Source organism: Desarmillaria tabescens (assembly GCF_030435595.1).
Source record: "Desarmillaria tabescens strain CCBAS 213 chromosome Unknown EV420scaffold_1, whole genome shotgun sequence".
Taxonomy (NCBI): domain Eukaryota; kingdom Fungi; phylum Basidiomycota; class Agaricomycetes; order Agaricales; family Physalacriaceae; genus Desarmillaria; species Desarmillaria tabescens.
Window position 1 is genome coordinate 1,525,982 of NW_026848300.1, and position 26,719 is coordinate 1,552,700.

Consider the following 26,719-nt stretch of genomic DNA (forward strand, 5'->3'; position numbering starts at 1 on the left):
CTTTGGGCTTGTGCGCCAGTTGCCACACACCATGACCTGACCTTGCTCCGACATCAAAACGAGTTGTATTTAGTGATTTTCTGCATTTGTTACGTTCAACGGCATGTTTCCAGGCTTAAAAAGGCGACGATAAGGCGTTGTCCTCGTGTTCTTAGCGTGCTCTTCGACCCTCACCTCCAGTTCTCTTTTTTCTTTCAGAATTTTTTCACATTTACTGTCCATCATGTCCTACGCTATCCAGCGTCATACAATTATCTACGCGACCACATATGATGAGCCAGTGGCACACAAAAATCAGCCAGCTCTTCAGATAACCACCACGCCCCTGCCCCCACGGAACTCTCAGGCTTACATTCCAGCTGGCCAGAGACCTGTGTCTTACACTCCTGGATGTAATACGCAAGGAAAGACCAATCCCAGTCCACAGAACACTCGGTACAGCGTTCCTGCCAATTCGTTTAGACAGAGTCGTTTTGGAGTAACTTCCCCTACTACCAATCGTATTCTCTTCTATGACAAGGACAAGCCTTTCTATTTTTTCACCAATTTTTCGGCCCATCCTGTCGTCTACAATGGCGAAAGGTACCCTACAAGCGAGCACCTTTTCCAATCTTTCAAGGTAGGACAGTCACTCTTTCAAGCGCCGCCATAACTGACGGTGCGACAGTTCGAACATCGTCCCAGTCTCGCAAAGCACATTAGAACATGCTCCGAAAGACCGAGCGTGGCGTTCTCTGAGGCTCGACGATTTCAGCCGGAAGTTCGCCCTGACTGGAAGGCAGTGAACATCAGCAAGGTGAGGTCGCATATTTCTGGATGTCACAATTCGGCTCATGGAATCAGATGGAAGTTGCTCTTTACCTCAAGTTCACGCAGCACAATGATCTAAAGCGTGAAATCCTTGCGACAGGAGATGCAGAGCTTGTCGAGGTGTGTCTTCCTCGTTTTTTTACCTTGTTACCGCATGCTGATGGTCCGGTTAACCGCAGGACTCACCCAAAGATGCCTTTTGGGGCGTGGGGCTTGACGGGCGTGGTCGAAACGAGCTTGGTAAGGCTCTCATGAGGATCAGAGAGCGTATTCGACAGGGCGAATGATTTCCCAGTGGCTTAACATGATCCGTTTCCGATCGTTCATCGTGTAAATACATCGTTTCATGACATGTTCCTCACTGGAAAAATGCGGCCGGAGCCATAAGTACGATGGGATTTGAGTGCATAGTCCATAACCATTTCCTATCACTATGGCCTCTGTACAACCCGCTCCGAACCCCCAACAACTTTGTTCGGTGAATCCTCGTCTCACTTTCGCATTGAATCGCATTTCTGATAGGACGACAGTACTGCCATCGTAAACCAAAGTTCAACAACTTCGAATATTGCGGAAAGACCTGCGCCAAAGAAGCAAAGCAAGCCGCGAATTCCAATTTATGCAACGTAGGTGCTTTTCAGTCGGTCTTCCATGTTATTTGCTAACTATGGGGTATTAGTACTGCCACCAGAAGCCCAAGTTCGCTAATCACGAATTTTGTGGAAAGAAATGCGCAACTTCCGCTGCCGCCGTGACGCAGACGACTCCCAAGGCTTGCAACACAACCGGTGGAGCAACTACCGGGTCTTCGACGAAGGGGAATCCGACTCCGCCTATCAAGACAGCACCTATCAGCTTGCCCGTGACGCTGCAGAGTGGTCAAGTCATCGATGTGGCTGATCTTGCGCGTATGTAGCGTCACTCCTTATCATGATCTCGCTCGACAGCGCAGCTTTAGGCACTATAATCCAGCAGATCCCTCAGCTCCAAGCGTTAGTTTCAGGTGGAAATGGTCAGCCCGTCGATGTTAACCAGATTGCATCCCAATTGGCCAGTATGCTTGCCCCGGGATCGCAGACAGGCCCTACCGCCCCGGGCCAGACGAACGGTACTTCGCCGTCGTCGTCTTTTGTTGCAGCTATATCTCAACTACCGCCCAGCCCCACCGTCATCTCACACTCTGTCAACTATACTTTCTCAAGTCGTGGCCAAGATGAAGACCCAGAGCTCGAGTCACTGAACAGCCCTACCGTCATGTACGTGCTTTCAAGATAGAGTATTTCTAAGGTCACGATCTTAACCCCATCTACCCACAGAGGCACACCCACGTTCCCCCAAGAGTCGCTTTGTATCATGTGCGGGATGGAGCCTCAAACTTATTATGACTACTTTTGTGGAGATGAATGTAAGGACAACGCTTTGCACAAATACGGCAAATCTTCTACTTTCTATACTTAATGTTCACTACTCGCGGAGCAACGTCTTGTCATAGAGTAATCGATATAACCTTTTCCTTCTTTCTGTATCTCTTTTGAGGCTTTGCAAGACGGTGAAATCTAGCATATCATCCAGAAATTTCAAACGATACTCCAATATCCCTGTTGCAAGGTCCGGGTGTGATACCGAAGGCAGGGCAGAAAACACGTATGCCCCTATACCTCAGCTCCGATCGCCTGTGCCGCTCCCTTACAAGTAATAACCGCAACGTTCTTGTGACAGGGAGATGTGTTCTGCGACACATGACTTCCCCAAGAAATATTTACAAGGGAGAATATTCCATACGCAACCATCATCATCACTCTAGGGGGAGAAATTTCGTTAACGATTCTGACACGATCAAAGCACCTTGATGAATGCCTTCATGACTTCAAACTTCGAGGCCAGACGACGCTCGATTCTCGACGTCTCCCATCCTTTACGATGAGCAAACGATGAGGTTACAAGGGAACAGTTCTGTAATGGGAAATCGTGCCTTCAATTCTGCTAAACCTTGTGTATTTGGCATCGATTAGTGCTTTGGTTAAAGCTATCGTCAATTAAGCTAGAAATTGGCTAATCAGGAATACTCGAAAAAGCCTAAACTCAGAGCAATGATAGCAGGAGCGCAGACGATCAGTGGATTTGACGCAACCCCCAGAAGCAGTCTTTAGGCCTTTGTTTTGAGATGTCGGTACTCCTTACATCTCCCTGGGGCATCGGAGCGGGTGGCCAGTCCAGCCCCAAATTGAAAAGAGTCGGCAGCATCAATGTCCAGAGCAAGTAAGAAAAACGTTGGATACCAGAGCTGCGCACATGTCGCATTGCCATCAGCGTGGATAGCACTGCTAACGCATTTCCAATCATCCAGAGAGCAAACACCGGGTGCATTCCGCCTACTGCTTGTTCCACACTGTCAGCACGGCGCAACAAATAGATCTGCAGTCAAGGAACGCCCGCAATAATTCACTTGGGCAAATCGCATACTAGAAACGTAAAAGCCTTATTTCGAGCTGCTCGATAAGCCAGTGAATTACTCACCAGTATTGCGGATACGAGGTGGATAGGAAGAAAGGCTCGTAATGACTGACGACTCCATAGTTTTCATGGTAAACTTGAAATAAAATGATGGACCAAGTTGGACTCGACTACACATCTAGGATACCGATTTCTCCTCCGTCAGTGCTTACTTCTCACTCGTCCCTTTCAACGGCTTGGGCCACTTCGCAGGAGGACCGTCCCAGATTCCAAACTCCTTTTTCATGTCCTCAACGTTTTGTTCCCAGCGTTCCTCCCAGAAGACAGTGATGAGACTCCTTGCGCTACTGCCGCACTTCAGAGCCCAAGGGGCATACTCCGATAATACCTTGTGCCGTTTCGTGCTATTCAAGCGCCAAGGGTAGAGCGCTGCAGAGAAACCAGCCATAGGAAGGCCAAGATTGGCAAATTCGAAGTACTTGATGGCGAGCTCAGACTCCACATTGACAGGCATATTGCAGATGCAATGATAAAAATCATGACATTCGCGGTATCGCTGCATCACATATGCCAATTCAGGATCGTCAATGTAGTGAACCTAAGGAATTTCAGTAATGCAATGATGAGCCTACAGCAAGCCGACGTACTGGAGCCCTTGTATCAGGTGTCACTCGACAACGTTCTAACCAAGTAGTATATGCGCGACCAAAAGTTCCTTCGGGAAGCTGAGCCAACTTGTTCATATCCAAAGTCGTTGTGTTGATACGTGGTCGCTGCTTGAGGACCCTTCTCCCCTCGGGGCTCTCAAGCATGATGTCACGCAGACGACGAAGAGATGGACCAGCAGACGTTTCTCCAACTACCGCGACCAAGTCTAGTGACAAGGTAACTGGAAATATAGTCAAGAATATCATCCTCAATGCTCACCACCACGACGCGAGTCAGCCAGCGTCATGAGCCCAGCACCCACGAGCAAAAAGGCATTCTCGAACCAAGTGAGGGGGATATGGCCTGGATATGCAGGGGCGGTAGTAATGGATCTGGCTCGCTCCAGATAAAGAGAAGGCAAGATTATCTTTTTGGAGACAGCGCGCGTGGCGAGCCTACACAGCGAAGTCATGATGATGGCACCACGAGACAAATGGCGTATACCCGGGTCCGGTAAACGCGCTCACGTGGCCAATTCCAACTTTGGCTTGTGCCACCAGTACTGCGTCCCTGCATCCAGGTTACAATGGAATTTCAGACTTTGTTGACTTTGTGGACCTTCGCATTGTTTTTGCCATCAAATGGATGGCGTCTGAACCTTGACCGATCGGATGAAGCCTAAGTGTGGCTTTGGTTTACGGACAATGTGGCCATGCGCGTGCTCTGTGTATACTGGCACCCACCAAGGTATATAAACTCGGCAGTTTGATTCGTCGTTTTTTCAGGACTGGTCTCTTCCCTTCATATATCGAGCAAACCTTCTCAATGAGCTCTCTCTACTCTGTTGTGGACAGCCTCAAGGATGATGTTGAGGACGAGGTCTTACCGCAGCCTTACGACCCGGCGAAGAAACGCTATGCCACCTACTTTCCTGATTCTTTCCCAAATATTCTGGCCTGCCTGCGTAACTCGGATGACCATCAGAGTACATGGAATTTCACCCCTTCTCCGTCGCACCTCCTCCTCCATGCCATCTCCCCTGAAGTTAATCCTGAGACTACGGAGCAGCCGGAATCCTTCACTCCTGCCCAGCGGATCGCATCTTCATATCGCAAGAAGAGTCTGTCAATTGTCATCCCTCCCCGCGTCGACTATTCGCTATCGATTGATAGCTCAGAGGACGACACACTGGTCGACGATTCGGAGTACTGCTCTCTTGATTATGTCGGCCAAGACATTTCGGATGTAGTCCCAAAAATCAGGTTGAGACAAACCTGTTCAGATGCTCTCACTGACTTCGTAAGTCATCTCTCTACTATTTCCAGGACATTGCAAAATACTCAAGGGTGTATCATTACAGAAGGCGGAAGCTTTCGCAGAAATGCTTCGCTGCCAACTTTCCCCAGAAGACCCCCTTGTCTGTCCCCGACCTGGCTGCCGGGACACAGTGACGAATGTCAAGGGCTTAGCGTGCCACCTTCATTTACATGACATCGTCGATGAGCGGTATGTTGAAGTGATTGTTTTCATTAGTGTCGTGCTCACACCTCCGTTCTAGGCGTTTTGAGTGCAACTTCTGTGACGGCCGATACGAAACCAACCAAGAGCTCGCCATGCATCCTTGCCCAAGTAGATCTATGTCAGCACCCTGTAGTCCCATCGTCGGTAAGCAACAAAATTTCTACTTCTCTAACTACTCATTGTTGAAACATAATCCCGCAGCGGGCATAAACCGTGTTTTCTCAAAAATCACCTCGCTATCATTATGAACCCCTTTTCAGTCTTCAGCCTAATACTTCCAATCATCTCTGCATTTATATATCATCAGTTTTGGTGGCACTACTCTACTATACCCTTTATACTTGTTAATCACCTTGGCATCCTTTGAAATGCCTCCATACTTTGGCTCAAATATTCCTCCACAAGATACCGACTTTAGAAAAGGAGATCCAAAAATAATTAATGCCATCGTATACTAGTCGCACACTCTCGGGGGCCCCGTAAATACATCAAGCTCTGATCTCCCACGGCTGCCAACGGCATGGAAACGTGAGTATAACCACTTGTTCACCCACAACCAGTTGAATCCGAGTGGTATGTAACCAGGACACCAAGAGGACGATAGTCTAGCCGCAGACACTCCTGGAGGGGTTTACGTCTCTCTTGTTTATTCTCTAAAGCCTGGTGAGACTGCGTGCAATAAGCCACGCTTCAAACAGCGTCTTCTCCTGTTTGTTGTCTAGACTCGAAACAGCGGTGCATGCGGCTCGAATATGAGAGAATGCCATTGAGAGGACATACCCGGACAGGACTAAGAGCAGGAGCACGCGAGTATCAAGCCAAACACGGAAACAATTCAGTCGACAGTCGGCGTTTGATGGAGCCCGTGAGTCTGGTAAACCACACGCAGAGCAAGTGTCATATCTTGGGACCACTTCAACCTGACAGAGTGTAACCAGATTCAGAACACTGGAGAAGTAAAGTATAGGGACCAGACGAGGTAGAAAGCAGAATGTCTTGAATTACAGCTTGCTATAGCGTACAGACGCATATTATAGATGCGGCAGGCAGAAGTTGTGAACTCGTTGTGCTAATGCTGAGAATCATACCGAGCATCGCAGATGTCATTGATGAGCACTAAGCCTAAGTATCTTGCCTGGAGTCACGGCGTCAAGGCCTCTGCCTAAAGAACAGTGAGACATTCCATAAAGAGCGGAGAGTAATCAATGACAGTCCGTGGACCAGGTTTCAGGGCGGTTACAATGCGGCCTATCACCTACCAGTGACCAGTCGGACGCTCATCTCGAGCGCTGTACCTCTCGCTATTGGGCGAACATAGCTTTCGTAAAGGATACTTGTTGGTTAGGGATACAAGAGACACGGGAGAAGTAGGACAAGACAGAGATCTTTAAATTTCGAGCGTAGTCGTCGATAAGCCGATAAAAACGAAGCCAAATGGATGCACAATAGCAACTGAAGTACTTTTCCGCGTTAAAAGGTACAACTCTGAAAGGAAAAGAAAGTAACAAGGGTACTCCTTTCCCTAATTAGCCAATGTATGCAGCGCCAGCACTGTCAAACGTTACGCCCCGTACAAGTCTGATATGGTACCGAGGTAATATCTGTACTCCGGAAGGTTATGCCACTGCCTCCTTCACTGGCATCGAACGTCTAAATGGGATTGATCATGAGAAAGCTGTCTCTAACTTGGCAACCGCTTAGCTACCTTACACCATGAATAGTCTCGGTTGACAATCGGCTGCTAAACTTCGGGGGTAAATGGTCGTCACTTAGAACTCCTTCATCACACGTATTTGACGAAGCAGAGATCACTTGAGGAATATCTTCATGTCCAAAAATGAGGGAAGAGTCGTTCGTCGGACGGTATGTATCCAATGGGAGAACGTCGTCGTCTCGGGAATTGTCGAATATACCGGCGGCCTCTATGCTCTCAGAGGAAAGGTCGACTCGTTCTCTCGGCGCCGACATAGACGATAAAGATGAGATAGAGGACGAAACGCTCGACCCTCCGCCGTATAGGGCATAAAATGCACCCGCTTCCTCGTCTGATTCTGATTCGAGTTCTGATAGACCTTCGCTCTGAGTACTAGAGACAGATGAAGCAGTTCTGTCGGCATCAGAATGTCAGCCGAAATTAAGAGAACAGTGGACGGAGTTTGCTGCATACTCATACTGCTCATCATCATCGTTTATTCCTGCCTCTTCCTCCTCAATGCTAAAATAGAATGAATCAAGTATCTCGTCGACGGGGTCGGTTTGATCCTGATAGATCGTGTCTGGCGTCATCAGTGAAGTTTTCAATGTGCTCAAGTACAAGGAGAGGGTGGCTTCTGGTGGTGGAAAGAACGTGTGTTTAGTCGGCTGCCGCTAAAATCATGTCCCCCACATACCCCGAAACCGCTTTACACCATTCCTGTGATTATCAAAATGAATCTGGAAGCAGCCATAGGAACTTCTCATCCGAGTTAGGCATGTCATGATGAACCATCATGGGCGCTTATCAACAACCTGTGATACTTACGCCTATTTTGGAGTCAAGAGGCGCAGTGAAGGCGACAGCCTTATAAGTCCATACAGTCGATTGTATTGGAGACACGAGTTCAAGCTAAGGCGTGCCTTGCGAAGCACTTTGGGTGAGCCGTTTAAAAAGGACTAACACAAAACAGGACCATGACTGAAGGCAGTAGTAAGAATATGATGGGTCCCGTCAGACGCGTGATTAGTCCCTATGCGCCACTTCTGAAGAGGCTGAATGTTCAGGCAGTAACGCCCACGGAAATGCGCAATTTGGGCAGGACATCTTTAAACACCAGTGAGTTGGTTCCTGGAATGCAACCTGAATTGAGCTCCACCCCGTAGTCTGGAACGAGTATCTCACCTTTTTACCATGCCGGTTTCCCACCATTCGCCAATTCCATGAGAATGGATCCAACGCGGGCATCTATACTCTCCTGCCTTGAGGCACTTAACTGAATAGTCGGGGTGTCTCTCCACCTGTATTGTTCTTTTTCCAGTCCAAGATATTGAGCGAGTAGTTCCGATAACAGAAGAGTATGCTCTCGCGGCGTCTTCGAATTTGCATTGGGGTTGATCTTTATCACCTGAATGACCCAAATATAAATGGTTAAGTTGCGGAAGCTCTCCGAGCAGAAGAGGAAGGACATCCTATCACAGCATTCAGCATTACGGTGCCGGAGGAACAAAAGGATGCATTACCAATTGCCCAAAACTGATTCCATCACATGGCAGGTAGAGTTCTTGCAAAGCACTGAATGAACGAAAGATTATTGGTAAACGCTCGTCGGCATTTCCAGCTCTTGGAAAAGCTGTCTCGAAGTCCTCTTTCCTGTCCCATGGTCTAGATGTACCAATGTAGAGTCGCTGGAGAGGACACGACGCTATTCCTGCTGAAGCAAGGAGTCTTCCAAACAGTTCCGGGTTATACTTAAGGTCCAAAACGAGCTCCGTGAGGTTGTGTAATGCATTGGTCTACTGCAGGTTCAGTGACTTCGACGTTGACGTCAGTATAGACAAACGCACTTCAAAAAAATAGACAGTGTTCTCTAAATCGTTCCAGATGCCGGTTCGTATGTGTTCGAGATGTCCGGTTGCACCCCCAAAAATGTTTTCGTCTAGAACAACACTGTCAGTATCAGCAGAGCTGCGCAACATCAACCGGGTGAGATGCTGTGCATGCTCCAATTCCATCGGTCCCGTTACGTCTAGAATACGACTTTCAACTCCTGTCTCATGCCATCAGTGTCTCCCCTCTTCATTTCATTCGCGTACCAAGCCCTTCCATCACCAGCTTCCATTTCCAAAACCTCTAGATGAGGAATATTGTACCATATCCTAGCCATTCGGCAACCGCAGTATTTGAGGCAGAGATGACGAAGTTGGGGTGCAATGACAGGGAAAGCTTCTTCGTCTTTAGTGTCCTCGTCATCGCTTAGGTCCCCGAAGTCGACTTCATCGGCATAGCAGCCTTTGACAATAAGACTGATGAGCGATGGGATTAATATGAGTACTCGTCGAACGAAATAGCCCGGTTGGCCGCATGAAGTCATTTCGTGGGATTCGCAACAATCGATTGACATATGAGTAACATTGGTGAAATTTGGAAGGCATTCTTCCAATGCTTTGAATATCCCAAGTGAATAGTCAAAGTATCCTTGCAGTTTTATGTTCAAAGCTCGAGCGGCAGGTGCTCGCCGAGGATCTGCACCGAGAGCTATGATCCGGGTGGCTTGCGAATCATCTTCATGCCCCACTGGAGACATTTTACATGTAATGTAAACGTGTCGCCATAAGAAAGGACGTATGATGACCGTCAGAGTGTGGCTACCAGCCAGCGAGGCACTGAGCAAAGAGGGATTATCGCGGACTTCATTAGCGATGAGGGAAATGGTTTCTTGAGGGAGATCCAGTAATTGAACCATAAGCCTTGCATTGGCGGCAAAAATCCTACGTCCTTCTTTATGGACAATAAGTGATCCGGAGAGTTCGGGAATTCAGATTCGACGCCAGGTATTGATAATTAGCTGACTAACATGGAAAGATTTCGGACTTTTAGTAGACCGCATTATTAATGCCTAGGCTTTTGAGTGAGTTGGGGATATACCTCGACGAGATATTTGATAACAGTTTCACAGCATATCTTCTACAATCCTCAACATCGTCCTCGTACCAGGTCGAATAGCTCTCTGATATCCGCTCCACTCATACGCGTGACTGCGTATAGTCCGTATTTCATCAGCCAACTGACACCCTAACGACATCGTTGAATCAGCAGCAGCGTCATAGCCTTCGGATTCATTTGGCGGCTGCAGTAACATCAAGAATGATAACTCCGTGTCGATATGTGCCGAGCGCGCATTGAGGTTTGTTGACCCAAAGAGGGTGAGTATTGGATTTGTCGCGGCTGTGGGCGAAAGCCAAAGTCCTGGTTTTGCCTTCGGTCAGGGCCTTCTTGTGACGACAATGGTTTTCACCTACCTTTTGCGTGATACGTCCAGCCCTCTTTCTCCCACTCGTTCAATTGGATGCCGGTACTGGCACCTTCCTGCCAAGATCTTCCTGCACGGTCCACAGCTTGAATAAAGCGTCGTTCCAGAATGGTATATCCCTCAGGAATACGACTAGATATACCCTTCGACCCATAAAAACCATTGGCCTAAGTAATCGAATGAATCGCTGATATCTCCAGCACAAGAGTTAGAAGCAAACCTTAGGACTGGCTGCAAGAACACGAACGTCAACGCCCGGTGAAGTGAGTAAGAGATTTTGATAAGGACGATACAAGTTGAAATATCCGCTGGTGAGGTCCATGAATGGATGTGAAACCTGTGAGATACTCCGAAGGTGCTTGAACAAGAGTTCTATGGCAGTCTCTTCCTCTCGTATGCCGAATTGGCCGCCTTGCACTATCGGGAACAGGGTAACATCACCGGGAGACGAGCTGAAGGATGACGACTGGCGGTGACTTTCCTGGAAGGTAGACAAGGCCTTGTGCAGTTTCTCATTGAAATTGTGTGGGTGTGTATCAGGGTCCGGCCAATGCACAATGTAATCTTCTTGTCGATATGAATAAGGTGTGCTATCCGAAGGATTCATATCTTCAGCTGGAGACAGCATGTATGCACATGTTGATACTACTTTCAAGAATTGGAAGCAATAATTGGCAAGTTGCTTCTGCTTAGAAAAATAGATGTAGCGGTCTTGGCGGTTGGAGAAGTACGATTCATTGAGATTCGCACTGAAAATTGGTCAACTACATACATTCTCAGAAGTAGCATATTCGCTCACCCGCTAATCAGAACGTCATCGTCAGCACCGTATATCTTGGCATGCCATGTCCCCCATCCTTCATTAAACCGTGGAGGCACCACCTTCGCTAGTAGTCCGCGAAGGCTTGGGCTTCGGAAAAGGTGCACATGAACCCGCTGAGGAAACGCGCGCAAAAGGGGGAGAAGCAATCTTGCTGTAGATGCAGATCCAGGTCGCGTCGAGCGATTCAGGTCCAACTGTAAATGCAACTGAAGAGCCGGCTTTCGTTGTAAAGCTGAAGAAAGCGAGGCAATCTGAGCATTTAGTCAATATAACCAAGCGACGATAGCTAATCACGTACCAATTCTGTTTGACCAGAGCCTATATAGAGTGAGGATAGAAATATTCGATTTTGAGCGCGTTGAATCATATCCTAGAAAATGCAGAGGTCGGTCTTCATTAAAAAGGATTCAATATGGATAAGCACCAGAATCAACGCGTAAAACTCGCTCGGTTGCGAGAGTATTTGTATTCCATTGGTAGGGATAGAGAAAGTCGGTTGTCTCTGTCTGAGATCGGCGCCAAAATTGTGAATGGCGGTATCAAATGCAGAGGTAGACGCAGGGCGAGCGAGTCGGGATCTAGCTAGAGGTAAAACGCGAGTGACGGCTGCCCATTGCAAGGCGAGCATGGCGTGGCCGAGGATCGAAATGAATTGCTTTGATTTTTCTCTTGAGGCCTTGCGAGTCAAACAAATGTACACAGTTCGGACCGGATCGCCGCTTCTCTTTACCCAGTGCCGTATTATAAGCTACCCAGAGTCTTCTTGGACTGGTCTACAAACCGGAGAAGGGCATCCACATCGCCGTCATCTCCTCTCTTTTCCGTGGTATGTGCTTCTGCTACTCTTTCGAAAAGTTTTGCGATTCCCTCGAATGTTTTGCTCGCTTCACCGCCCACGAAACCCGAGACCTCCTCCATCTCAAACGCCATACGATAGGCCTTGGGTATCATCTGTGGAATTAGACGGACGATGATGTCAAGAAAGGCGGGTTGAGATATGCTCATGGCATGCAGAAGGCCTCGTGCGGTAGCCGGCGAGCTTGCTTGTGCGGCTATATCTTAATTAGTCCTCTTGTGCCAGCTTCGTTCGTGCCGAATCTCACCGAGAATAGACATCGCACATATTCCAATCGTTCCTTTGACGATAGCCTCGATATGACTCAGGATAGGATCCAATCCACAAGACGAATCACTCACTGCATGTGACATTTTCAAAGCGCTGGCATCACCAATACCCGCGCCCTCACCCTTGAGAGGGATAACATACAATCCAAACTTCGTCGAAATCCCTGTGAACACATCCAACGCAGACAAATCATCTGAATGTGCAGAAACATATATTCCCGGATTATTGGTGTCGGAAGGAGGGAATCCAATAATGACGCCATCAAGGAATCTAATCTTCGTCCCAGTGAAGAGTTGTGCCATTTGCTTGATCGTGTCCGGATTGACCGCATTACAGTCGGCAAAAATGATATCCTGGCGATCCACCTCCGCCAACTCTTTATACGCGTTGAGTATCTGCTCCGCGACGTGTCCTGCTTCTTTTGGTGGAACGACGCTGTATATGATCGTGCACTTGGCGATGATTTCAGAATACGAGGCATGAATCATCCCAGACGCCTTTGCACGTTTAACTGCTGCCTCCGATCTGCCATCGAGGTTCGTCATGATAGGCCCGGCTCCAGAGCTAAAAAGCCGAAGCGCCATTGCGGATCCCATCGCCCCGGGGCCCAGCAGGGCAATGATGTGCGAAGACATGAATAAGGATGTGAGTAACAACGTTCTCCGAAGGAAGATAAAGTATTCATTAGGTTCGGCCGATTCAGAAGGTCGGAGTAACTTCCTTCGCCATATCTCGGAATAGAACTGGAATTGAATTGTCACGGAATCGTCAAGGAGTCTAGTGTGGCCGTCCTTTGGCATGAAAGTGTCAGGAAGATGATTTGCTTCAGCTTTGCAACATGCAGATATCACAATCAATACGTGAGTAAAACTTCAATATCCCAATGTTTAAAAAGATTCCTCCTCTGCATCAACCTCTTCTAACGGCGGCCAAAAGTCTGCTTCTTCATCTGGTCGAAGAGCTTTAATTGCCTCCCGGAAAACAGCCTCTGCGTATTCCACGGCAAGATCTGGAGTGTCGGGAAGCGGGACGATTGGAAGTTGCGGGGATACCAAGCAAGTTCCCAAATCAGACTTGGACCCTGAATTCTCAGCAGATGGTGGATTCTGGAGGTAAAAAGAGGTAAATAATGGTACAGGAGGAGTAGGAGACGGGGACGTCTTGAGAGCAGCGGTCATATACGGCGTGAGGATGATTTCTGGAGATAATAAATGTATTTCGGAAAGATGGATAGGCATCGATAGATAGAGGATCCATCTGTCTTTGGGGGTAGACAGTGACCCTTGGCCGACGACAAAGGCTATTGCGGCCGCTGATGACGATGTAAGAGAATTCGGTGGAAAAACGAGTATCCCGGTGTCAAGGGGGGGTTCCTCAGTGTCTTCGTCCGTTGAACGCACTTTGGTACCGAATGAAAGTGGTTGGTCAATGATGGCTACGCATCGTGCCATACAGTAGCCAGATATCGATTCTAGCGAAGAAACCGCAACGCGTTTCTGATGTAGAGCAAGATTTGATGGAAGATGAGTCGCAGATGAAATCAGGACGCGGCATGTGAGTGGCTCAGGGAAATCATTGAGCGTAACAGTATATCGGGAGTCTGAGTAGGTGATGGAAGACATGGTGCGGCTTAAAATGTAGACGCCTCCAGCCACTGCAGCTGTCCTACAAAAGCCTTGAGCGATTTCACCTGAGCTGCCGTAATGGCCTACAAGGAAAGGCGAGGATCCATAACGTCCGGTCGAACAAAGATAGCGGCGGAGTCGGCGCAGGATGTATAGAGTGGGATCTGTACCGCGAGATCATATAGAAGACGTAGCTTGATATCTATTAAGAAGACACACCTTGGGCAGTGAAGCAGAAAGCTAATGCATACAGAATCGCTGCTACTGTCTCGTCGTTGAGCATGAACGCCGTCTTCAGAAATTCGCCAAACGCCATCTCCTCCCTTCCCTCGAGCTCAGGCTTTCCTTCAAACTCTCCCGAGGCAAACATGAGAAATCGCATCAGGCGCCGTTTATCCACCAGACTGATATCCTTGTTCTTGAACACGTCCTCTTTGCTGCCTGGAACACCTTTTACGGTTCCTGAAGAAGCATCGTATATGCCTACACGCTCAACAAGCTGAAACCCCCCATATCTAGACACTCCGGAAGCTACGAGGGAAGATATGAGAGGCCCGACTGACGGTATCACAGAAGGTGAGAGAGAGATGGAATATTGACGTGCATGTGGTAGTTTGGTATGTGTGCCGGAGAACGCAGAGAACAACTCATGGTCCTTGTCGGTCCATTCGATGAATTCTTCCAATGAAAGGCTGGCCTCGTCTGCACCGTAATAAGGATTGTTGTCGATATGCGCGACTTTAAACCCGGCTTTGGAGAGCGCGCTAGGAAATAAGGAGAAAAGATAAAAGACACTTGGAATTCAGACTCACGCGGCTGCAATGGACTCCACGAGACCGGTTCCAAGGATGATTATGTCGAAAGCGCCTTCGTCAGCCATGAAGGGAAAAGGAGAGGCTGAGTGATGTCATCGAATCACTAGGCATGGCAGCAATTTCAAATAGTCCTTAATATTCGAAATTATCTCAAGTAGTGGCCCTCAAGTACTACATGTTGTTACAAGTCACGCAATCGTGTCTAATTTCCTCCCATTGCTATCCCGAACTCAGAGTCTATCAATTCCTGCGCTTGCGCGGAGCGCGCTTTGAATGAGCACTTAAATGACAAAGGAAGGCTAAGCAAATCAGGTCAGGTATAAGAAGGATCAAAATCACAATGATGCACCTCAGAAAGCCGCCAGAAAATGTGTCACTAGGTTCGATGAGCTGGCCATCCGAGCCCGCAGCCTTTGTAACGGACAATGTTGATGCAATGTAGGCAATAGCAATCCAGGCGGTATTCAGCGCGAGATAACGACCAGGGCAGATGCTATGGGGTTCGGCGCATGAAACTAGCATCAAAGGTGTTTGGACTCAACAATACGAACCGTCTTCCATAGCCGAAAGCAGCCATTGGATCAGGGGGTAGTTCCTTACCCTCCTGTTTAATGAAGCGTTCAGGATTGAATTTCAGGGTACCTGGGTAGTCTTTCTCGTTGTGGAGGATCGCCCTGGAATTCGATTAGATTTCTCAGGTTCCCAGACAATTGTTCACGGAAAGACTTACCAGGTGTTCGCAATGATAGTCGCACCTAATAAATACCGAGGTTATCCCAATACATTATGAACCTGCAACGCACCTGCAGGAATGTAATAACCTTTGTATACATCATCTTTCACGCTCCGATGGGGAATACCTGTACAAAAAAACTCAGCGGCACCTGCATTTCGTTGATCGAAGGGCTCACTGAGGGGAACAACAGGATTCCATCTTAGTGCTTCATAAAGAACAGCTTCGATGTAGGGAAGCTGGGGACGATCATCGAAGTTGGGCAGCCGCGACTGGCCTACTACAGCATCCAACTCCGCTTGAGCTTTCACCAGAACTTCGGGATAGAGTACAAAGGCCAAAATTGCTGAAAGAACAGTCGAAACTGTCTACAACATGTCAGTATCAGAAGGATAGCGCTGACGAGTGATCTCCAAGGCTTACAGTATCGGCACCCGCTAACGACGAGGACAGACATTGTCAAATCGTTGACAAAGAATAAAGGCGAAAACTCACCACCGAAAGCCACCCCAGCCGCGTTCTTGATGATTTCCGTTTGCGCCTCATAGTCGGAGGGTCGAGTCTCTTTCAACCTTTTAAGGTTCTCAGAGACAAACGAAGGTGATGCAATGCCATTAGCCTTGAATACGTGAGAGCTAAATACCAACTCAAATCCGCACCAGTCGATACTTACAAGTGACTCCGAAGCATATTTGAAAGGCTCCTCCTTCATGTCCTCAACATCCTTGCTCCACGTCTGCGCAAGTTTCTTGAATTTCGCCCCAGGGAACCAGTCTGCATAATTGTGTTTCGTGAGACGCGACTTTGTACCGCAAAAAGCGAACATACCAGGTATGTATTTCAAAATGGGAAGATAGTCAACGAGAAAAGTTCCTTCAGCTCCGGCGACACGAATGCTTGTCAAAGCTTGATCCGCCAAGTGCACAAATCGGTCACCGTTAGGTTCAACATCGTAGCCATATACGGTCTTCATGATAATCGAACCTGCATGGCTTAGAGATAGTTGAACAAAATTCTAAAACGAATGATGCCCGAAATGTTAAACTCACTGACGAACATGATGAAAGCATTCATCCGGAGACTTGAGTAGCTGCTGCAACAAGACTAGGGTAGCTTTGGTTTGCACTGGATAATAAGCTAGAATTGCGCGAGGTTGGAAGTATTGATGAAACATCCTCCGATGTGTCCTAGAGAAATCAGATCGAGGCTGAGAGCAGTTTTGCGAAAACACCAACCCCCACCTATCTGAATACCTCATAAAAGCTAAGCTGAAGTTCCATCCTGTCAGGTTCATCATGTTGAGATCTGGGATGCAGTAAGTCTGGGATAAAAACTGGATCGCATATCCGAGGCGTACCCGGTCTATCTGAGTAATTTCCGGAACGCTTTTCGAGTAGCTCTGTGGCCGCCTGAGACGAGTTGAGGACGATTGTTTTGTTACCGGGAGAGTTTAAGAATAAGACGTCGCCATATGTAGCCGACCATCGAGAGTAGGTAAGCCATTGATGTTCAGTAGGAATATCCCAAAGATTTCTGATGAGGGGAAGCCCCTTTGGACCAGGAGGAAACGGGAGTGATCCTAGACCAAAAGAGTTGCGCAAGCGACGATAGAACAAGAATATCACGAACGCCAGGGACGTTACTAAAGGAATTGAATACATGTGAAGCATAATAGCTGATCAACTAAGCGGAAAGAGCCATCTCATTTTATAGCTTGAAGCGGGCCGTTCAAAGTGGCTACAAACACTTCGAAGATGTCCTATGGGCAGTTAGGAATCACGAGTGCATCTGACATATAGCCAAGACTCCCCAAATGAATGATCGATTGCACAAACACAGAACTAAAAGTCAACACTGTAGCATCAGAATCTAACCGAATCTTCGTTCTGCGATGCCCGGGCTAACCTTTCAAGAAGCAACAAATTATGAAGATCAGTCTTGCAGCTGTTCAGAGGTTCAAGGCGGGCTTAACAAGTCAGGCGGGTAAAGGCATTCTGACCAACAGTCGCAGCAATACGTGGTGTGAAAATGCTGCTTGCATGTATACACTTGGTACATTTGGAAAGCTGGTACTATCTACGGTATTCAAGGTGAAGACATGAACCTCCAAAATAGAGACGAACTCTCACCTGAGCGAAGATCGCGCCAAACTGCAAAGCTACAGACAAGATGTAACTAGAAAGGTATATTAGACGCTTAGGAGGCAAGTGGGTTTCAAGTCCGTGTCTGACCGAGACAATTTGACCGAGTTGCCTCCGATATTGTGAATATACTTCGTCATTTGTCAGGGACGTCTTCGAGCAGACGACGATACATAGCTATTCAGAGAGAAAGTGCCGGATTAGAGCTTCAGAGGCGAACCTGTAGGGAAAGACAAGGAATGGACCCCAATAATAAATGGCGGCCCCATCGCTAGAGAATGACACGAAGACGTCCAGTCACTGTGGTGCGAGTGATACTAGAGAAGCGAATGGAAGAACTCTTCGGCCCCGTCGCTAAAAGATGATGAAGACATGCGTGACCGCAGTGTAAGCGATTACATAGCAAAAAAAGCCGATGAGCATGACAAAGTTCAAATGGAGGTGGCAAGTCTGAATTCAGCACGGGATTCAGAAGGGGCTCAGTGATAGTTACAGCGTGAGATATTTTGTCAGATTTCTCCCGTAGAGAGGGGCGCAATACCACAGTGTGGCAAGGCTCGTTAAAGTTTCGAGAAGTGATTTTTTTAATCCTAGGCTGTAATCTTCTAGCCAATCGTTTCGACCGTGTCTATCGATATCTCGTTTCGGTGGCGGACACTATGCCACTTATCTAGCATCTACGGGCGCTGGTGGGCTGCGATATGGTGTTGGTGTTGTTGCCGGCACAAGGTCCCAATATGGAACAACCGGGCGAGCCATGCCAAGAGTGGCGTGTGATAGTTGGCAAATTCGGCACACGCCTGAACTTCAGGTTGCCGATTGACAGCTAGCTTCCGAAGACTTCGGTCTGTAACTTGTCGAATTCTTTGTTTTCCTAAGTAATTCTGAACTCGTAACCGCTGAACTAGCTGCATATAGTATCTAGAACCTCCGATTTTTGGCCGTTATCATGCTGGAATATCGACTCAACTTATTTTTCTGGACGGGTTCATCCAATTCTCGGCGCTGGCTTGGCCTCCAAACTTGAAAAGGCTCATCACAGACACGCTACTCTTCTACGTTCAAGGCAGGGGCTATAAATTTATATTATTAATATTATCGGCTGCCATCCTCTCATCAACCCTGACCATAATCACGCCTTTTTCTGGTCGCCGGCCATAGTAACGTACAAATTTTGGCTCGATTCATTCGCAACCTACCTTCACTATGATCCTGCTTACTGCACTTTGGGTCTTTATCTTCTCGGTCGCTGTACATCTGTTATACAAGAGATGGACCCGGATTTCAATCGCCAACATTCCTGGGCCTCCGCCAAATTCGATCTTGTACGGTAGGTGCAATATTTATCCGAATATCGCCTATGGGTGCCGTTGAGACACTGTCATACCCAGGCAACTTCCCGGAAATGTTGGAAGGGCAAGCTGGCGATGTCTGTTATCCATTCGCTCTCTCTTTACTGAGATACTTATGCCATATGTGTTAGATTGACTTCAAGTGGCAGGAAGAGTTTGGCGATGTCGTCCGGATCAAGGCACCCTTCGGTGTACGCCTCTTGCTCTCGACGCTCTTAACTGTAAAGCAAATGTGACGCAACACGATATGTAGGAAGATCGGCTGCTCATTTCGGACCCTAAAGCGTTGCAGCACATCTATCAGTCCCCTGGATATGGCTTTACCAAGACGTCTGGGCGTCTTGCTGTATCTCAAACGATATTCGGTCCCGGACTCGTGAGCGTCGACGGTATGCGACGGTCTTTTGTACTCTGCACGAGCCATGACTTAATCGAGTAGGTGACGTTCACAGGCGGCAGAGGAGGGTTATGATGCCTGGTTTCGGGACTCCAGAAATCAAGGCTTTCGTACCAATATTTTTCGCTCACGCTGGGAAGGTGACTGCCAATTCAATCTGTTGCTGCAACGGTCTAATGCGTCCTTCAGATGGCTGCCAAATGGAGAGACATCATTTCGGGAAACGATGGTCTGTCGGGTACTGTGGATGTCCCTTCATGGACCTCTCGTGCAACGCTAGACATTATAGGACAAGGTTTCCAATTTCTAAATGTCAATCTTGTGATGCTGATATTTGGTGCTCAGCTGCTTTCGACTATGACTTCGGAGCTCTTGACGACTCTGACAACACCCTGACCAAGATTGTATCGAATATCGTGTACGCCATGATAGATTGCGAGAGTCAATGCCAAGTCTAATCCTGATTTTTCAGCTTCGATACGTTCGGCCTTCCAACAAACAAAGCCGTTATCTCATTGAGCATCATGGATTTGCTTCCTTTTTGGCTTTCGAGATTCATTACCAAGTCTTTGCCAATATCACGTTTGGCTCACGCTCATAAATTAAATCGATTAACCGGCGCAGTTTCGAAGCAGTTAGTCAAAGAGAAGTATGACGCCCTGATTGACGGTAAATCTAACAAAGACATCATGAGTCTGTTAGGTGCGTCGAGTCTGTTTGCACCGTCGAAAGCGCCGTAGTAACTTGAATTAGTTAAGGCCAACGCATCCCAGAACCCAGACACAAAGCTTTCGGAGCGAGAATTGCTCGCGCAGATGATGTGAGTTATTAAAGGTTTATAGTGTGTAACTCCCAGCTCAACCCCTTGCAGCACAATCATCATGGCAGGCCACGAAACAACGTCAAATTCTTTGTCGTGGGCATTGTTGGAACTTGCAAAGCACCCAGAAATACAGTCTAAACTTCGAGAAGAGATTCGGGCCATGGAATCTCTGGTTCTTTCTCGTGGCGGATCATTCACGGCCACAGATTTCGATAATATGCCGTATTTAACTGCTGTCGTGAAGGTAAGTATCTGTGTCGCTTTGGGGTAGGTCAAAGCTCATCCTGTCTTATTCAGGAGAGCCTTCGGTTCCATCCAGTGTCGTACAACGTTTTCAGAGTAGCTGAAAAGAATGACGTATTGCCGCTGCTGAAGCCGATAACCAGCAAAGATGGGAAAGTCATGCATGAAGTGCCAATTCCAAAAGGTCTCCAGATCATTGCTTCAATTGCTGCATATAACAGGTACTTGATCCCTGCTCAGCTCCATGTGAACTATCGTACTCACGTATATTCGTGACCTCCTAGGAATACGGACATATTCGGAGAGGACTCAAATGTCTTCAATCCTGATCGCTGGTTGTGTGATAATGTCAAATCAACTATATCCCTTGGCATGTACGCCAATCTGTAGGCTTCTCCACCCGTCACGTATTCCGGCAACATCTAATCACTCTCTAGATTTACTTTCTCAGGCGGTGGACGAGCGTGTATCGGCTGGAGATTCGCGTATGTGAATTTTTGTTCGTGTCGGTATTGTGTATGATCTGAAGACTGATAGGGTACTCGAGCTATCGGCATTTGTCGTTGAGCTTTTGAATAACTTCGAGTTTTCCTTGACGGACAAAGGTGGCAGCATTCGACGGGAAGCCTGCTTTGTGATGACTCCTACGCTCGAAGGTCAGCGGGAAAAGGGGACCCAAATGCATCTTAACATTCGAATTACTTCTCGTGATGATATATAGCTGGTATACAGGATGGATGTTCGGATTTTAGTGAGCATCGCTTCGGGGTGTTCAGTAGCCTAGTGTTCGCCGAGGCAGCATGTCGTGATAGATGCAATGAATTATTGGTAATTTTCTCAGCTGATGCCATATCTATGACCCCTCGATTAAGTGCCAGCAAAGGGATAGGAATTGTCAAGGAAAGAATTCCTGGCATATTCCGCCCGAGCCGGACTTGCCGCCGGTATCGAATTGCGAGTTGGTTCACCTTTATCACCTATCTGAATGGATTTCGGAATCTGCCAGGAATGGATATCCGTCTCTCATATAGCTCTGTCACGGAACCAAATTAACCTTCGGACGTATACTGTCTTGAGCTAACCATGTCGTCGGAACTTGTAAGAATTGCTATCGGTACGTTGATTACTGCAGAGATGACGCTGTCTTACCGTTATCAGACCGTGGAGGAACGTTCACAGACGTGTACTGTGCGCAAACGGGGAGACCTGATATCGTGCTAAAGGTTCGTTGTCGTCGTCGCGGTCTATTCTCCCACTTACTGGTCACCAGCTCCTCTCTGTGGATCCTCACAACTACCCCGATGCGCCAGCGGAAGGTATCCGACTGGTTCTAGAGCTAACGTCCGGTCAAAGCATACCCAAGGGCTCGAAATTGAAGCTGGACCGGGTTGAGAGCATTCGTATGGGTACGACTGTCGCGACCAATGCCTTGCTAGAGCGGAAAGGTGCTCGATGTGCACTTCTGACAACTGAGGGGCACAAGGACGTCCTGCGTATTGGACAGCAAGGTGAGTATTTTCAGTTAGGTGTGTTGAATTCTGTCCTCTAAGTCCGCTACAGCCCGACCCAATATCTTTGACCTGTCAGCCAAGAAGCTTTCGTCGCTCTATGACAAGGTCATTGAAATTGCCGAGCGCATTACTATTGCCACCTCTACCGAGGACCCAGAGTCATCTCCGGCCCTTTTCGAAGGCAGCTCCGATACGTCCATCGTACGAGGACTTACAGGCGACTTTATCCGTGTTCTCAAGAAGCCTGACCCGGACATTATCAAGACCCAACTACAGTCACTCTGGGATGAGGGCTTCCGGTCCATCGCTGTTGCCCTCCTTCATTCCTATGTCTATCCCGAACATGAGAATCTCGTCTCCGGTATCGCAAGGAAGATGGGCTTTGCCGTTTCCGTGTCCTCTGAACTCCAGCCAATGATCAAGATCGTGTCGCGAGCCAACTCGGCTATTGCAGACGCGTATCTCTCTCCTGTAACTCGGGCATACATTGAGACATTCGCCGAGGGTTTTGAGGGCGGGCTTGATACGCTTGGAAACAAACTCTTGTTCATGCAGAGTGACGGCGGTCTTTGTAGCTGGAGAAACTTCTCAGGCCTTCGTGCTGTACTTTCTGGCCCTGCTGGAGGTGTCATCGGGTATTCCAAGACATGCTACGATGCAAATGATGGTACCCCGCTGGTATCAGTGGACATGGGCGGCACCTCCACCGATGTTTCGCGATATAATGGTCATCTCGAGCACGTCTTTGAAACAGCTACGGCAGAGGTTATCATCCAAGCTCCGCAACTCGACATCAACACTGTCGCCGCAGGCGGTGGTTCTCGCTTGTTTTGGGAGAATGGAATGTTTGTCGTTGGCCCGGAGGTTGGTACCATCCGCCGAGTGTCTGCAGTATCGAACTGATGATTGATTCGCTTTCAGAGTGCTGGGGCCCATCCTGGCCCCGCATGTTACCGCAAAGGTGGTCCATTAGCCGTCACCGACGCTAATCTGCTTCTAGGCAGGCTTCTCCCCGAACATTTGTATGCTGTCACAATTATGCCCTACCGTCAGGAGACTAATTTTCTCCAGCCCCAAGATATTTGGACCCAATGAAGATGAAGCCTTAGACATGGATATTACTCGTCGACATTTTGAGGAATTGACTGCCAGGATAAGCACTGAGAAAGGAATCAAAATGACTCCCGAAGAAGTTGCTTCTGGTTTCCTCCGTGTGGCAAACGAAGCCATGAGTAGACCTATTCGAACGTATGTTTTTTTATCTGTATAGTTTATCTTTTATCACTAATCATTCCTAATTCTATCTAGGCTGACTGAAGCCCGAGGCTTCGAAAGTGCTAGTCATAACCTCGTCATATTCGGTGGTGCAGGAGGACAACATGGCACTGCCATTGCTTCCATCCTCGGCATCACTCGTATCCTCGTCGCTCGCTTTTCCTCTATTCTCTCTGCCTATGGTATGGCATTGGCAGATGTGGTTGTCGAAGAACAAGAACCCGCCTCTGATGTTCTCGACTCGCGCACTGACACAGACAACTCCGCTGTGTATGCCTCGCTCCGCGTACGAGCAGATACGCTCATCAACCGTGCTCGGTCATCCCTTATTACTCAAGGCTTTCCGTCTGCACAAATATCTACTGAGCTCATGTACAACTGCCGCTTCCAAGGAACAAGCACGTCCCTGATGGTACGCGAGCCGGCAGACGGGGATTTTGTCGGTAGCTTCGTCCGGCAGCACGAACAACTCTTTGGATTCACACTACAAAATCGAAGCGTGCATGTTGACGATGTGCGTGTGAGGGCTGTCGCTAAGAGCGATGGAACCGAACAGGAGAGTCCATATGCCGAGTTAGCGAAGTCTACACTAATGGAGGCGAAGGGACTGCTCGAGAGATGCCAGAGAAAGAAGGTGTATTTCGATGGGCTGGGATGGGCAGACACTGCCGTTGTGCCGCTGGAGGAACTATCTCCCGGCGACCAAATTCCAGTGAGACTTCTAAATGCTCTCATTGGTAGATCTGAACAAACAATTCATAGGCTCCAGCAATCATCTTCGATGCGACTCAGACAATTGTTATTGAACCTGGATACTTGGCGACAGCTACTTCGAAGCACATCATCATTGACCGTGCAGGACTGCCTGCGCCCAAGCTGGTTTTAGATATCAACCAAATCGATCCTATCCAGTTATCCGTGTTCGGGCATAGATTTATGGGTATTGCAGAACAGGTAATGATTTACTTCTGTCGTAACAGTCCTCATTAATTACGGGTACAGATGGGGACGATTCTTAAGCAGACTTCCATCTCGACTAACATCAAGGAGCGTTTAGATTTGTAGGCCCTCTCCTGTTCCTAATTTCCACCAGAATTACTTATTCATGTCGACAGTTCTTGTGCTCTCTTTTCACCTGACGGCTTACTCGTAGCAAACGCGCCTCATATACCTTGTGCGTGCCTCTCGCTTCTCCACGTACCTTCTAATAAGGTGGTGTTCAGGTCATCTCGGTGCCATGAGTGCGGCCGTTCGCTTCCAAGCCGAGTTGCACAAAGGACAGCTCCAAGACGGCGACGTTCTAGTCTCAAACCATCCAGGTATACCGAAATGCTACCTTGCCAATTGTCACTAACTGGAATTGCATCATAAAGATGCAGGAGGTTCCCATCTACCTGATATTACCGTAATGACCCCTGCGTTCCACAACGGGGAAATCATCTTCTGGACAGCCTCGCGTGCACATCATGCCGATATTGGTATGCTTGCTTCGTCTCATTTCTTCCTGTCATTAATGAAGCTTAGGCGGCATCCGTGCCGGCTCAATGCCTCCCTTCTCCAAGACGATCTGGCAAGAAGGAGCGCAGATCTTGAGTTTTAAGCTAGTGAAACAGGGAGTGTTCGACGAGGAGGGCGTTGTTGATATTATGTACAACCAGCCTTCCAAGTTCCCTGGCTGCTCTGGAACGCGAACGTTGAAAGATGTACGCTTTGCGTAGCCTAGTGTTTTCCACAGTTCTGACGTGCTTTCCTGTAGAACATCTCAGACATGAAGGCCCAGATCTCGGCCAATCACCGTGGCGCTACGTTAATCCGGGCTCTGGTCGACGAGTTTTCATTGCAAGTTGTGCAGGTATGCCCATTCAATTAAAACCTCGAGCACTAACTCATATCGCTTCCGTAGTTCTACATGTTTGCAATCCAAAAGACTGCAGAGTCTGCTGTGCGTGACCTGTTGCGTTTCGTGGACACCAAATTTGGCGGGAAGTCGTTGCAAGCTATCGATTACATGGATAGCGGAGAGCAATTGCAGCTTAAGATTGACATCGATGCCCAATTGGGTGAAGCCGTGTTTGATTTTACGGGAACAAGCCCGCAGTCGTGCGTCTCTAGCTCCTTGGCATCTGTTGACTCTATCTTATATATTTTTCAGATATTCGAATCTGAATGCACCAACGGCTATCGTATACAGCGCCATCATCTATGTGCTTCGCTCCCTGATTCCTACCGCTATCCCACTAAATCATGGATGCTTGGCCCCAATCAAAGTAATTGTCCCACCCCATTCAATCCTTTCTCCCGGACCAGGCGCTGCAACGGTGGCGGGTAACGTTGAGACGTCACAGCGGTATGTCATATCATCCACTGGCTATAAGTCTTTACTAAGTCCTGTAGTATAACCGATGTAGTGTTGAAAGCTTTCGAAGCTTGTGGCGCTTCCCAAGGTTCCTGTAACAAGTGAGAGAAACTCAGCAGTTTTCAAGAGTGTTTCACTGACTGAGACGAATTACTTAGTCTTACGTTCGGATACGGGACCGAGACGAAAGGCTTTGGCTATTATGAGGTACATATCCTCACGGAAAAAAATCTCTGACTGACGGTTTTTATCTTAGACTATTGCAGGGGGTTCCGGGGCGGGTTCAACTTAGGAGGGACAAAGCGGGTATGTGTTTTTTTGGCTAAGCATGGGGTCCTGACTCTCATTGATTGATATGCAGTGTTCATGTTCATATGACGAGTGAGTATCCCTTGTTTAAAAGGCGGTCAATATCTAATATAATCCTAGACACTTGTATTGGTGATCCGGAAAACATTGAACGTAAATACCCCGTCATTGTACGCGAATTCAGTATTCGTACAGGGTCAGGAGGTTTCGGTCGACACTCGGGCGGTGATGGATGCGTGCGCGAGATTGAATTCACCCGTGAACTAGACGTCGCCATTCTATCTGAGCGGCGGTCCATCGCGCCTTACGGAATGCGTGGCGGATCACCCGGGCAGACTGGGCAAAACTTCTGGTTAAGGAGGGAAGCTGATGGGTCAGTCACAACCATTGCCCTTGGAGGAAAGAATGAGTGTCCAATGAAGCCTGGGGATAGGATTCGTATCGGTAAGAGGATTCTGCTGTGTTTTACTTCTGATTTTTACTTATCTATATCGTAAAGAAACTGCCGGTGGAGGTGGATATGGTGTTCCTGGATCCGAGGACGAGGAGGCAAGTCAGCTGTATGGAGCTTTCAACCGTGTTGCACCTCCGACAAGAGCAAACGGGAGTCTTTCACAAATGAGGGAGACGACAGACACCAATTGAAGTTCTCAATAGAATCATATGTAATAAATACCCGTGATATAACATAAAGCACGTCTTTCTCTGCTGTAATATCGGCCTCTACGGCGCGCTCGTTGGCATCGGAGAT

At 48.1% G+C, this 26,719-nt stretch overlaps 13 protein-coding genes across 13 annotated transcripts; 5 read left to right on the forward strand and 8 right to left on the reverse strand.

The window, feature by feature from the left end:
• Positions 1 to 223: 223 nt before the first annotated feature.
• On the forward strand, positions 224 to 1,097 carry EV420DRAFT_1258250 (uncharacterized protein; the record flags this gene model as incomplete). Its single annotated transcript, XM_060466879.1, has 4 exons — positions 224 to 619; positions 668 to 796; positions 844 to 930; positions 990 to 1,097. 4 exons carry the CDS (start codon positions 224 to 226, stop codon positions 1,095 to 1,097), a joined length of 720 nt encoding a protein of 239 aa, XP_060339332.1.
• Positions 1,097 to 2,362, forward strand: EV420DRAFT_40970 (uncharacterized protein). The gene is made up of 5 exons (XM_060482003.1): positions 1,097 to 1,288; positions 1,341 to 1,436; positions 1,490 to 1,718; positions 1,769 to 2,066; positions 2,127 to 2,362. The coding sequence occupies exons 1-5, from the start codon at positions 1,244 to 1,246 to the stop codon at positions 2,266 to 2,268; spliced, it is 810 nt and encodes a 269-aa protein (XP_060339333.1). The 5' UTR covers positions 1,097 to 1,243; the 3' UTR covers positions 2,269 to 2,362.
• A 429-nt stretch (positions 2,363 to 2,791) lies between these two features.
• Positions 2,792 to 3,273, reverse strand: EV420DRAFT_40961 (uncharacterized protein). Its single transcript, XM_060482002.1, has one exon. It carries the CDS (start codon positions 3,175 to 3,177, stop codon positions 2,923 to 2,925), a length of 255 nt encoding a protein of 84 aa, XP_060339334.1. The 5' UTR covers positions 3,178 to 3,273; the 3' UTR covers positions 2,792 to 2,922.
• On the reverse strand, positions 3,039 to 4,418 carry EV420DRAFT_40974 (ubiquinone biosynthesis protein COQ4 mitochondrial). Its single transcript, XM_060482004.1, has 4 exons — positions 4,192 to 4,418; positions 3,912 to 4,138; positions 3,328 to 3,862; positions 3,039 to 3,272 (listed from the first exon to the last, which is right to left on the reverse strand). Exons 1-3 carry the CDS (start codon positions 4,382 to 4,384, stop codon positions 3,473 to 3,475), a joined length of 810 nt encoding a protein of 269 aa, XP_060339335.1. The 5' UTR covers positions 4,385 to 4,418; the 3' UTR covers positions 3,039 to 3,272; positions 3,328 to 3,472.
• Positions 4,419 to 4,459: 41 nt separating this feature from the next.
• EV420DRAFT_1660214 (uncharacterized protein) lies at positions 4,460 to 5,643 on the forward strand (the record flags this gene model as incomplete). Its single annotated transcript, XM_060478901.1, has 5 exons — positions 4,460 to 5,211; positions 5,273 to 5,329; positions 5,382 to 5,418; positions 5,471 to 5,577; positions 5,635 to 5,643. The coding sequence occupies exons 1-5, from the start codon at positions 4,738 to 4,740 to the stop codon at positions 5,641 to 5,643; spliced, it is 684 nt and encodes a 227-aa protein (XP_060339336.1). The 5' UTR covers positions 4,460 to 4,737.
• Positions 5,644 to 6,677: 1,034 nt separating this feature from the next.
• On the reverse strand, positions 6,678 to 8,031 carry EV420DRAFT_41122 (uncharacterized protein). Its single transcript, XM_060482010.1, has 4 exons — positions 7,824 to 8,031; positions 7,601 to 7,763; positions 7,146 to 7,540; positions 6,678 to 7,034 (listed from the first exon to the last, which is right to left on the reverse strand). The coding sequence occupies exons 1-4, from the start codon at positions 7,909 to 7,911 to the stop codon at positions 6,988 to 6,990; spliced, it is 693 nt and encodes a 230-aa protein (XP_060339337.1). The 5' UTR covers positions 7,912 to 8,031; the 3' UTR covers positions 6,678 to 6,987.
• Positions 8,032 to 8,109: 78 nt separating this feature from the next.
• On the reverse strand, positions 8,110 to 9,271 carry EV420DRAFT_41185 (uncharacterized protein). The gene is made up of 3 exons (XM_060482016.1): positions 8,974 to 9,271; positions 8,650 to 8,922; positions 8,110 to 8,598 (listed from the first exon to the last, which is right to left on the reverse strand). The coding sequence occupies exons 1-3, from the start codon at positions 9,139 to 9,141 to the stop codon at positions 8,308 to 8,310; spliced, it is 732 nt and encodes a 243-aa protein (XP_060339338.1). The 5' UTR covers positions 9,142 to 9,271; the 3' UTR covers positions 8,110 to 8,307.
• A 549-nt stretch (positions 9,272 to 9,820) lies between these two features.
• On the reverse strand, positions 9,821 to 11,890 carry EV420DRAFT_1660228 (CDP-diacylglycerol-glycerol-3-phosphate 3-phosphatidyltransferase; the record flags this gene model as incomplete). The annotated part of the gene is made up of 6 exons (XM_060478902.1): positions 9,821 to 10,375; positions 10,429 to 10,606; positions 10,660 to 11,188; positions 11,239 to 11,513; positions 11,561 to 11,632; positions 11,687 to 11,890. 6 exons carry the CDS (start codon positions 11,888 to 11,890, stop codon positions 10,080 to 10,082), a joined length of 1,554 nt encoding a protein of 517 aa, XP_060339339.1. The 3' UTR covers positions 9,821 to 10,079.
• Positions 11,567 to 13,332, reverse strand: EV420DRAFT_41129 (6-phosphogluconate dehydrogenase C-terminal domain-like protein). The gene is made up of 4 exons (XM_060482012.1): positions 12,460 to 13,332; positions 12,366 to 12,411; positions 11,687 to 12,314; positions 11,567 to 11,632 (listed from the first exon to the last, which is right to left on the reverse strand). The coding sequence occupies exons 1-3, from the start codon at positions 13,186 to 13,188 to the stop codon at positions 12,004 to 12,006; spliced, it is 1,086 nt and encodes a 361-aa protein (XP_060339340.1). The 5' UTR covers positions 13,189 to 13,332; the 3' UTR covers positions 11,567 to 11,632; positions 11,687 to 12,003.
• EV420DRAFT_1660236 (GDP dissociation inhibitor-domain-containing protein) lies at positions 13,276 to 14,934 on the reverse strand (the record flags this gene model as incomplete). The annotated part of the gene is made up of 3 exons (XM_060478903.1): positions 14,826 to 14,934; positions 14,233 to 14,777; positions 13,276 to 14,177 (listed from the first exon to the last, which is right to left on the reverse strand). Exons 1-3 carry the CDS (start codon positions 14,891 to 14,893, stop codon positions 13,276 to 13,278), a joined length of 1,515 nt encoding a protein of 504 aa, XP_060339341.1. The 5' UTR covers positions 14,894 to 14,934.
• EV420DRAFT_41168 (cytochrome P450) lies at positions 14,934 to 17,352 on the reverse strand. The gene is made up of 13 exons (XM_060482015.1): positions 16,919 to 17,352; positions 16,803 to 16,866; positions 16,611 to 16,748; positions 16,390 to 16,553; positions 16,235 to 16,335; positions 16,057 to 16,180; positions 15,985 to 15,998; positions 15,740 to 15,929; positions 15,632 to 15,688; positions 15,559 to 15,583; positions 15,380 to 15,502; positions 15,178 to 15,321; positions 14,934 to 15,127 (listed from the first exon to the last, which is right to left on the reverse strand). The coding sequence occupies exons 1-13, from the start codon at positions 17,229 to 17,231 to the stop codon at positions 15,031 to 15,033; spliced, it is 1,554 nt and encodes a 517-aa protein (XP_060339342.1). The 5' UTR covers positions 17,232 to 17,352; the 3' UTR covers positions 14,934 to 15,030.
• A 1,155-nt stretch (positions 17,353 to 18,507) lies between these two features.
• Positions 18,508 to 21,366, forward strand: EV420DRAFT_1495216 (cytochrome P450). Its single transcript, XM_060470835.1, has 14 exons — positions 18,508 to 19,032; positions 19,094 to 19,131; positions 19,186 to 19,245; positions 19,308 to 19,443; positions 19,494 to 19,591; positions 19,641 to 19,746; positions 19,797 to 19,869; positions 19,924 to 20,153; positions 20,205 to 20,271; positions 20,323 to 20,518; positions 20,572 to 20,738; positions 20,802 to 20,903; positions 20,955 to 21,002; positions 21,055 to 21,366. The coding sequence occupies exons 1-14, from the start codon at positions 18,909 to 18,911 to the stop codon at positions 21,236 to 21,238; spliced, it is 1,629 nt and encodes a 542-aa protein (XP_060339343.1). The 5' UTR covers positions 18,508 to 18,908; the 3' UTR covers positions 21,239 to 21,366.
• A 234-nt stretch (positions 21,367 to 21,600) lies between these two features.
• Positions 21,601 to 26,717, forward strand: EV420DRAFT_1660240 (Hydantoinase B/oxoprolinase-domain-containing protein; the record flags this gene model as incomplete). Its single annotated transcript, XM_060478904.1, has 22 exons — positions 21,601 to 21,631; positions 21,676 to 21,740; positions 21,788 to 22,025; positions 22,078 to 22,892; positions 22,950 to 23,050; positions 23,100 to 23,276; positions 23,337 to 24,015; positions 24,066 to 24,257; positions 24,306 to 24,364; positions 24,419 to 24,477; positions 24,527 to 24,622; positions 24,677 to 24,781; positions 24,828 to 25,006; positions 25,060 to 25,155; positions 25,207 to 25,403; positions 25,456 to 25,650; positions 25,698 to 25,760; positions 25,818 to 25,866; positions 25,926 to 25,969; positions 26,021 to 26,040; positions 26,089 to 26,412; positions 26,468 to 26,717. The coding sequence occupies 22 exons, from the start codon at positions 21,601 to 21,603 to the stop codon at positions 26,611 to 26,613; spliced, it is 3,930 nt and encodes a 1,309-aa protein (XP_060339344.1). The 3' UTR covers positions 26,614 to 26,717.
• Positions 26,718 to 26,719: the final 2 nt, after the last annotated feature.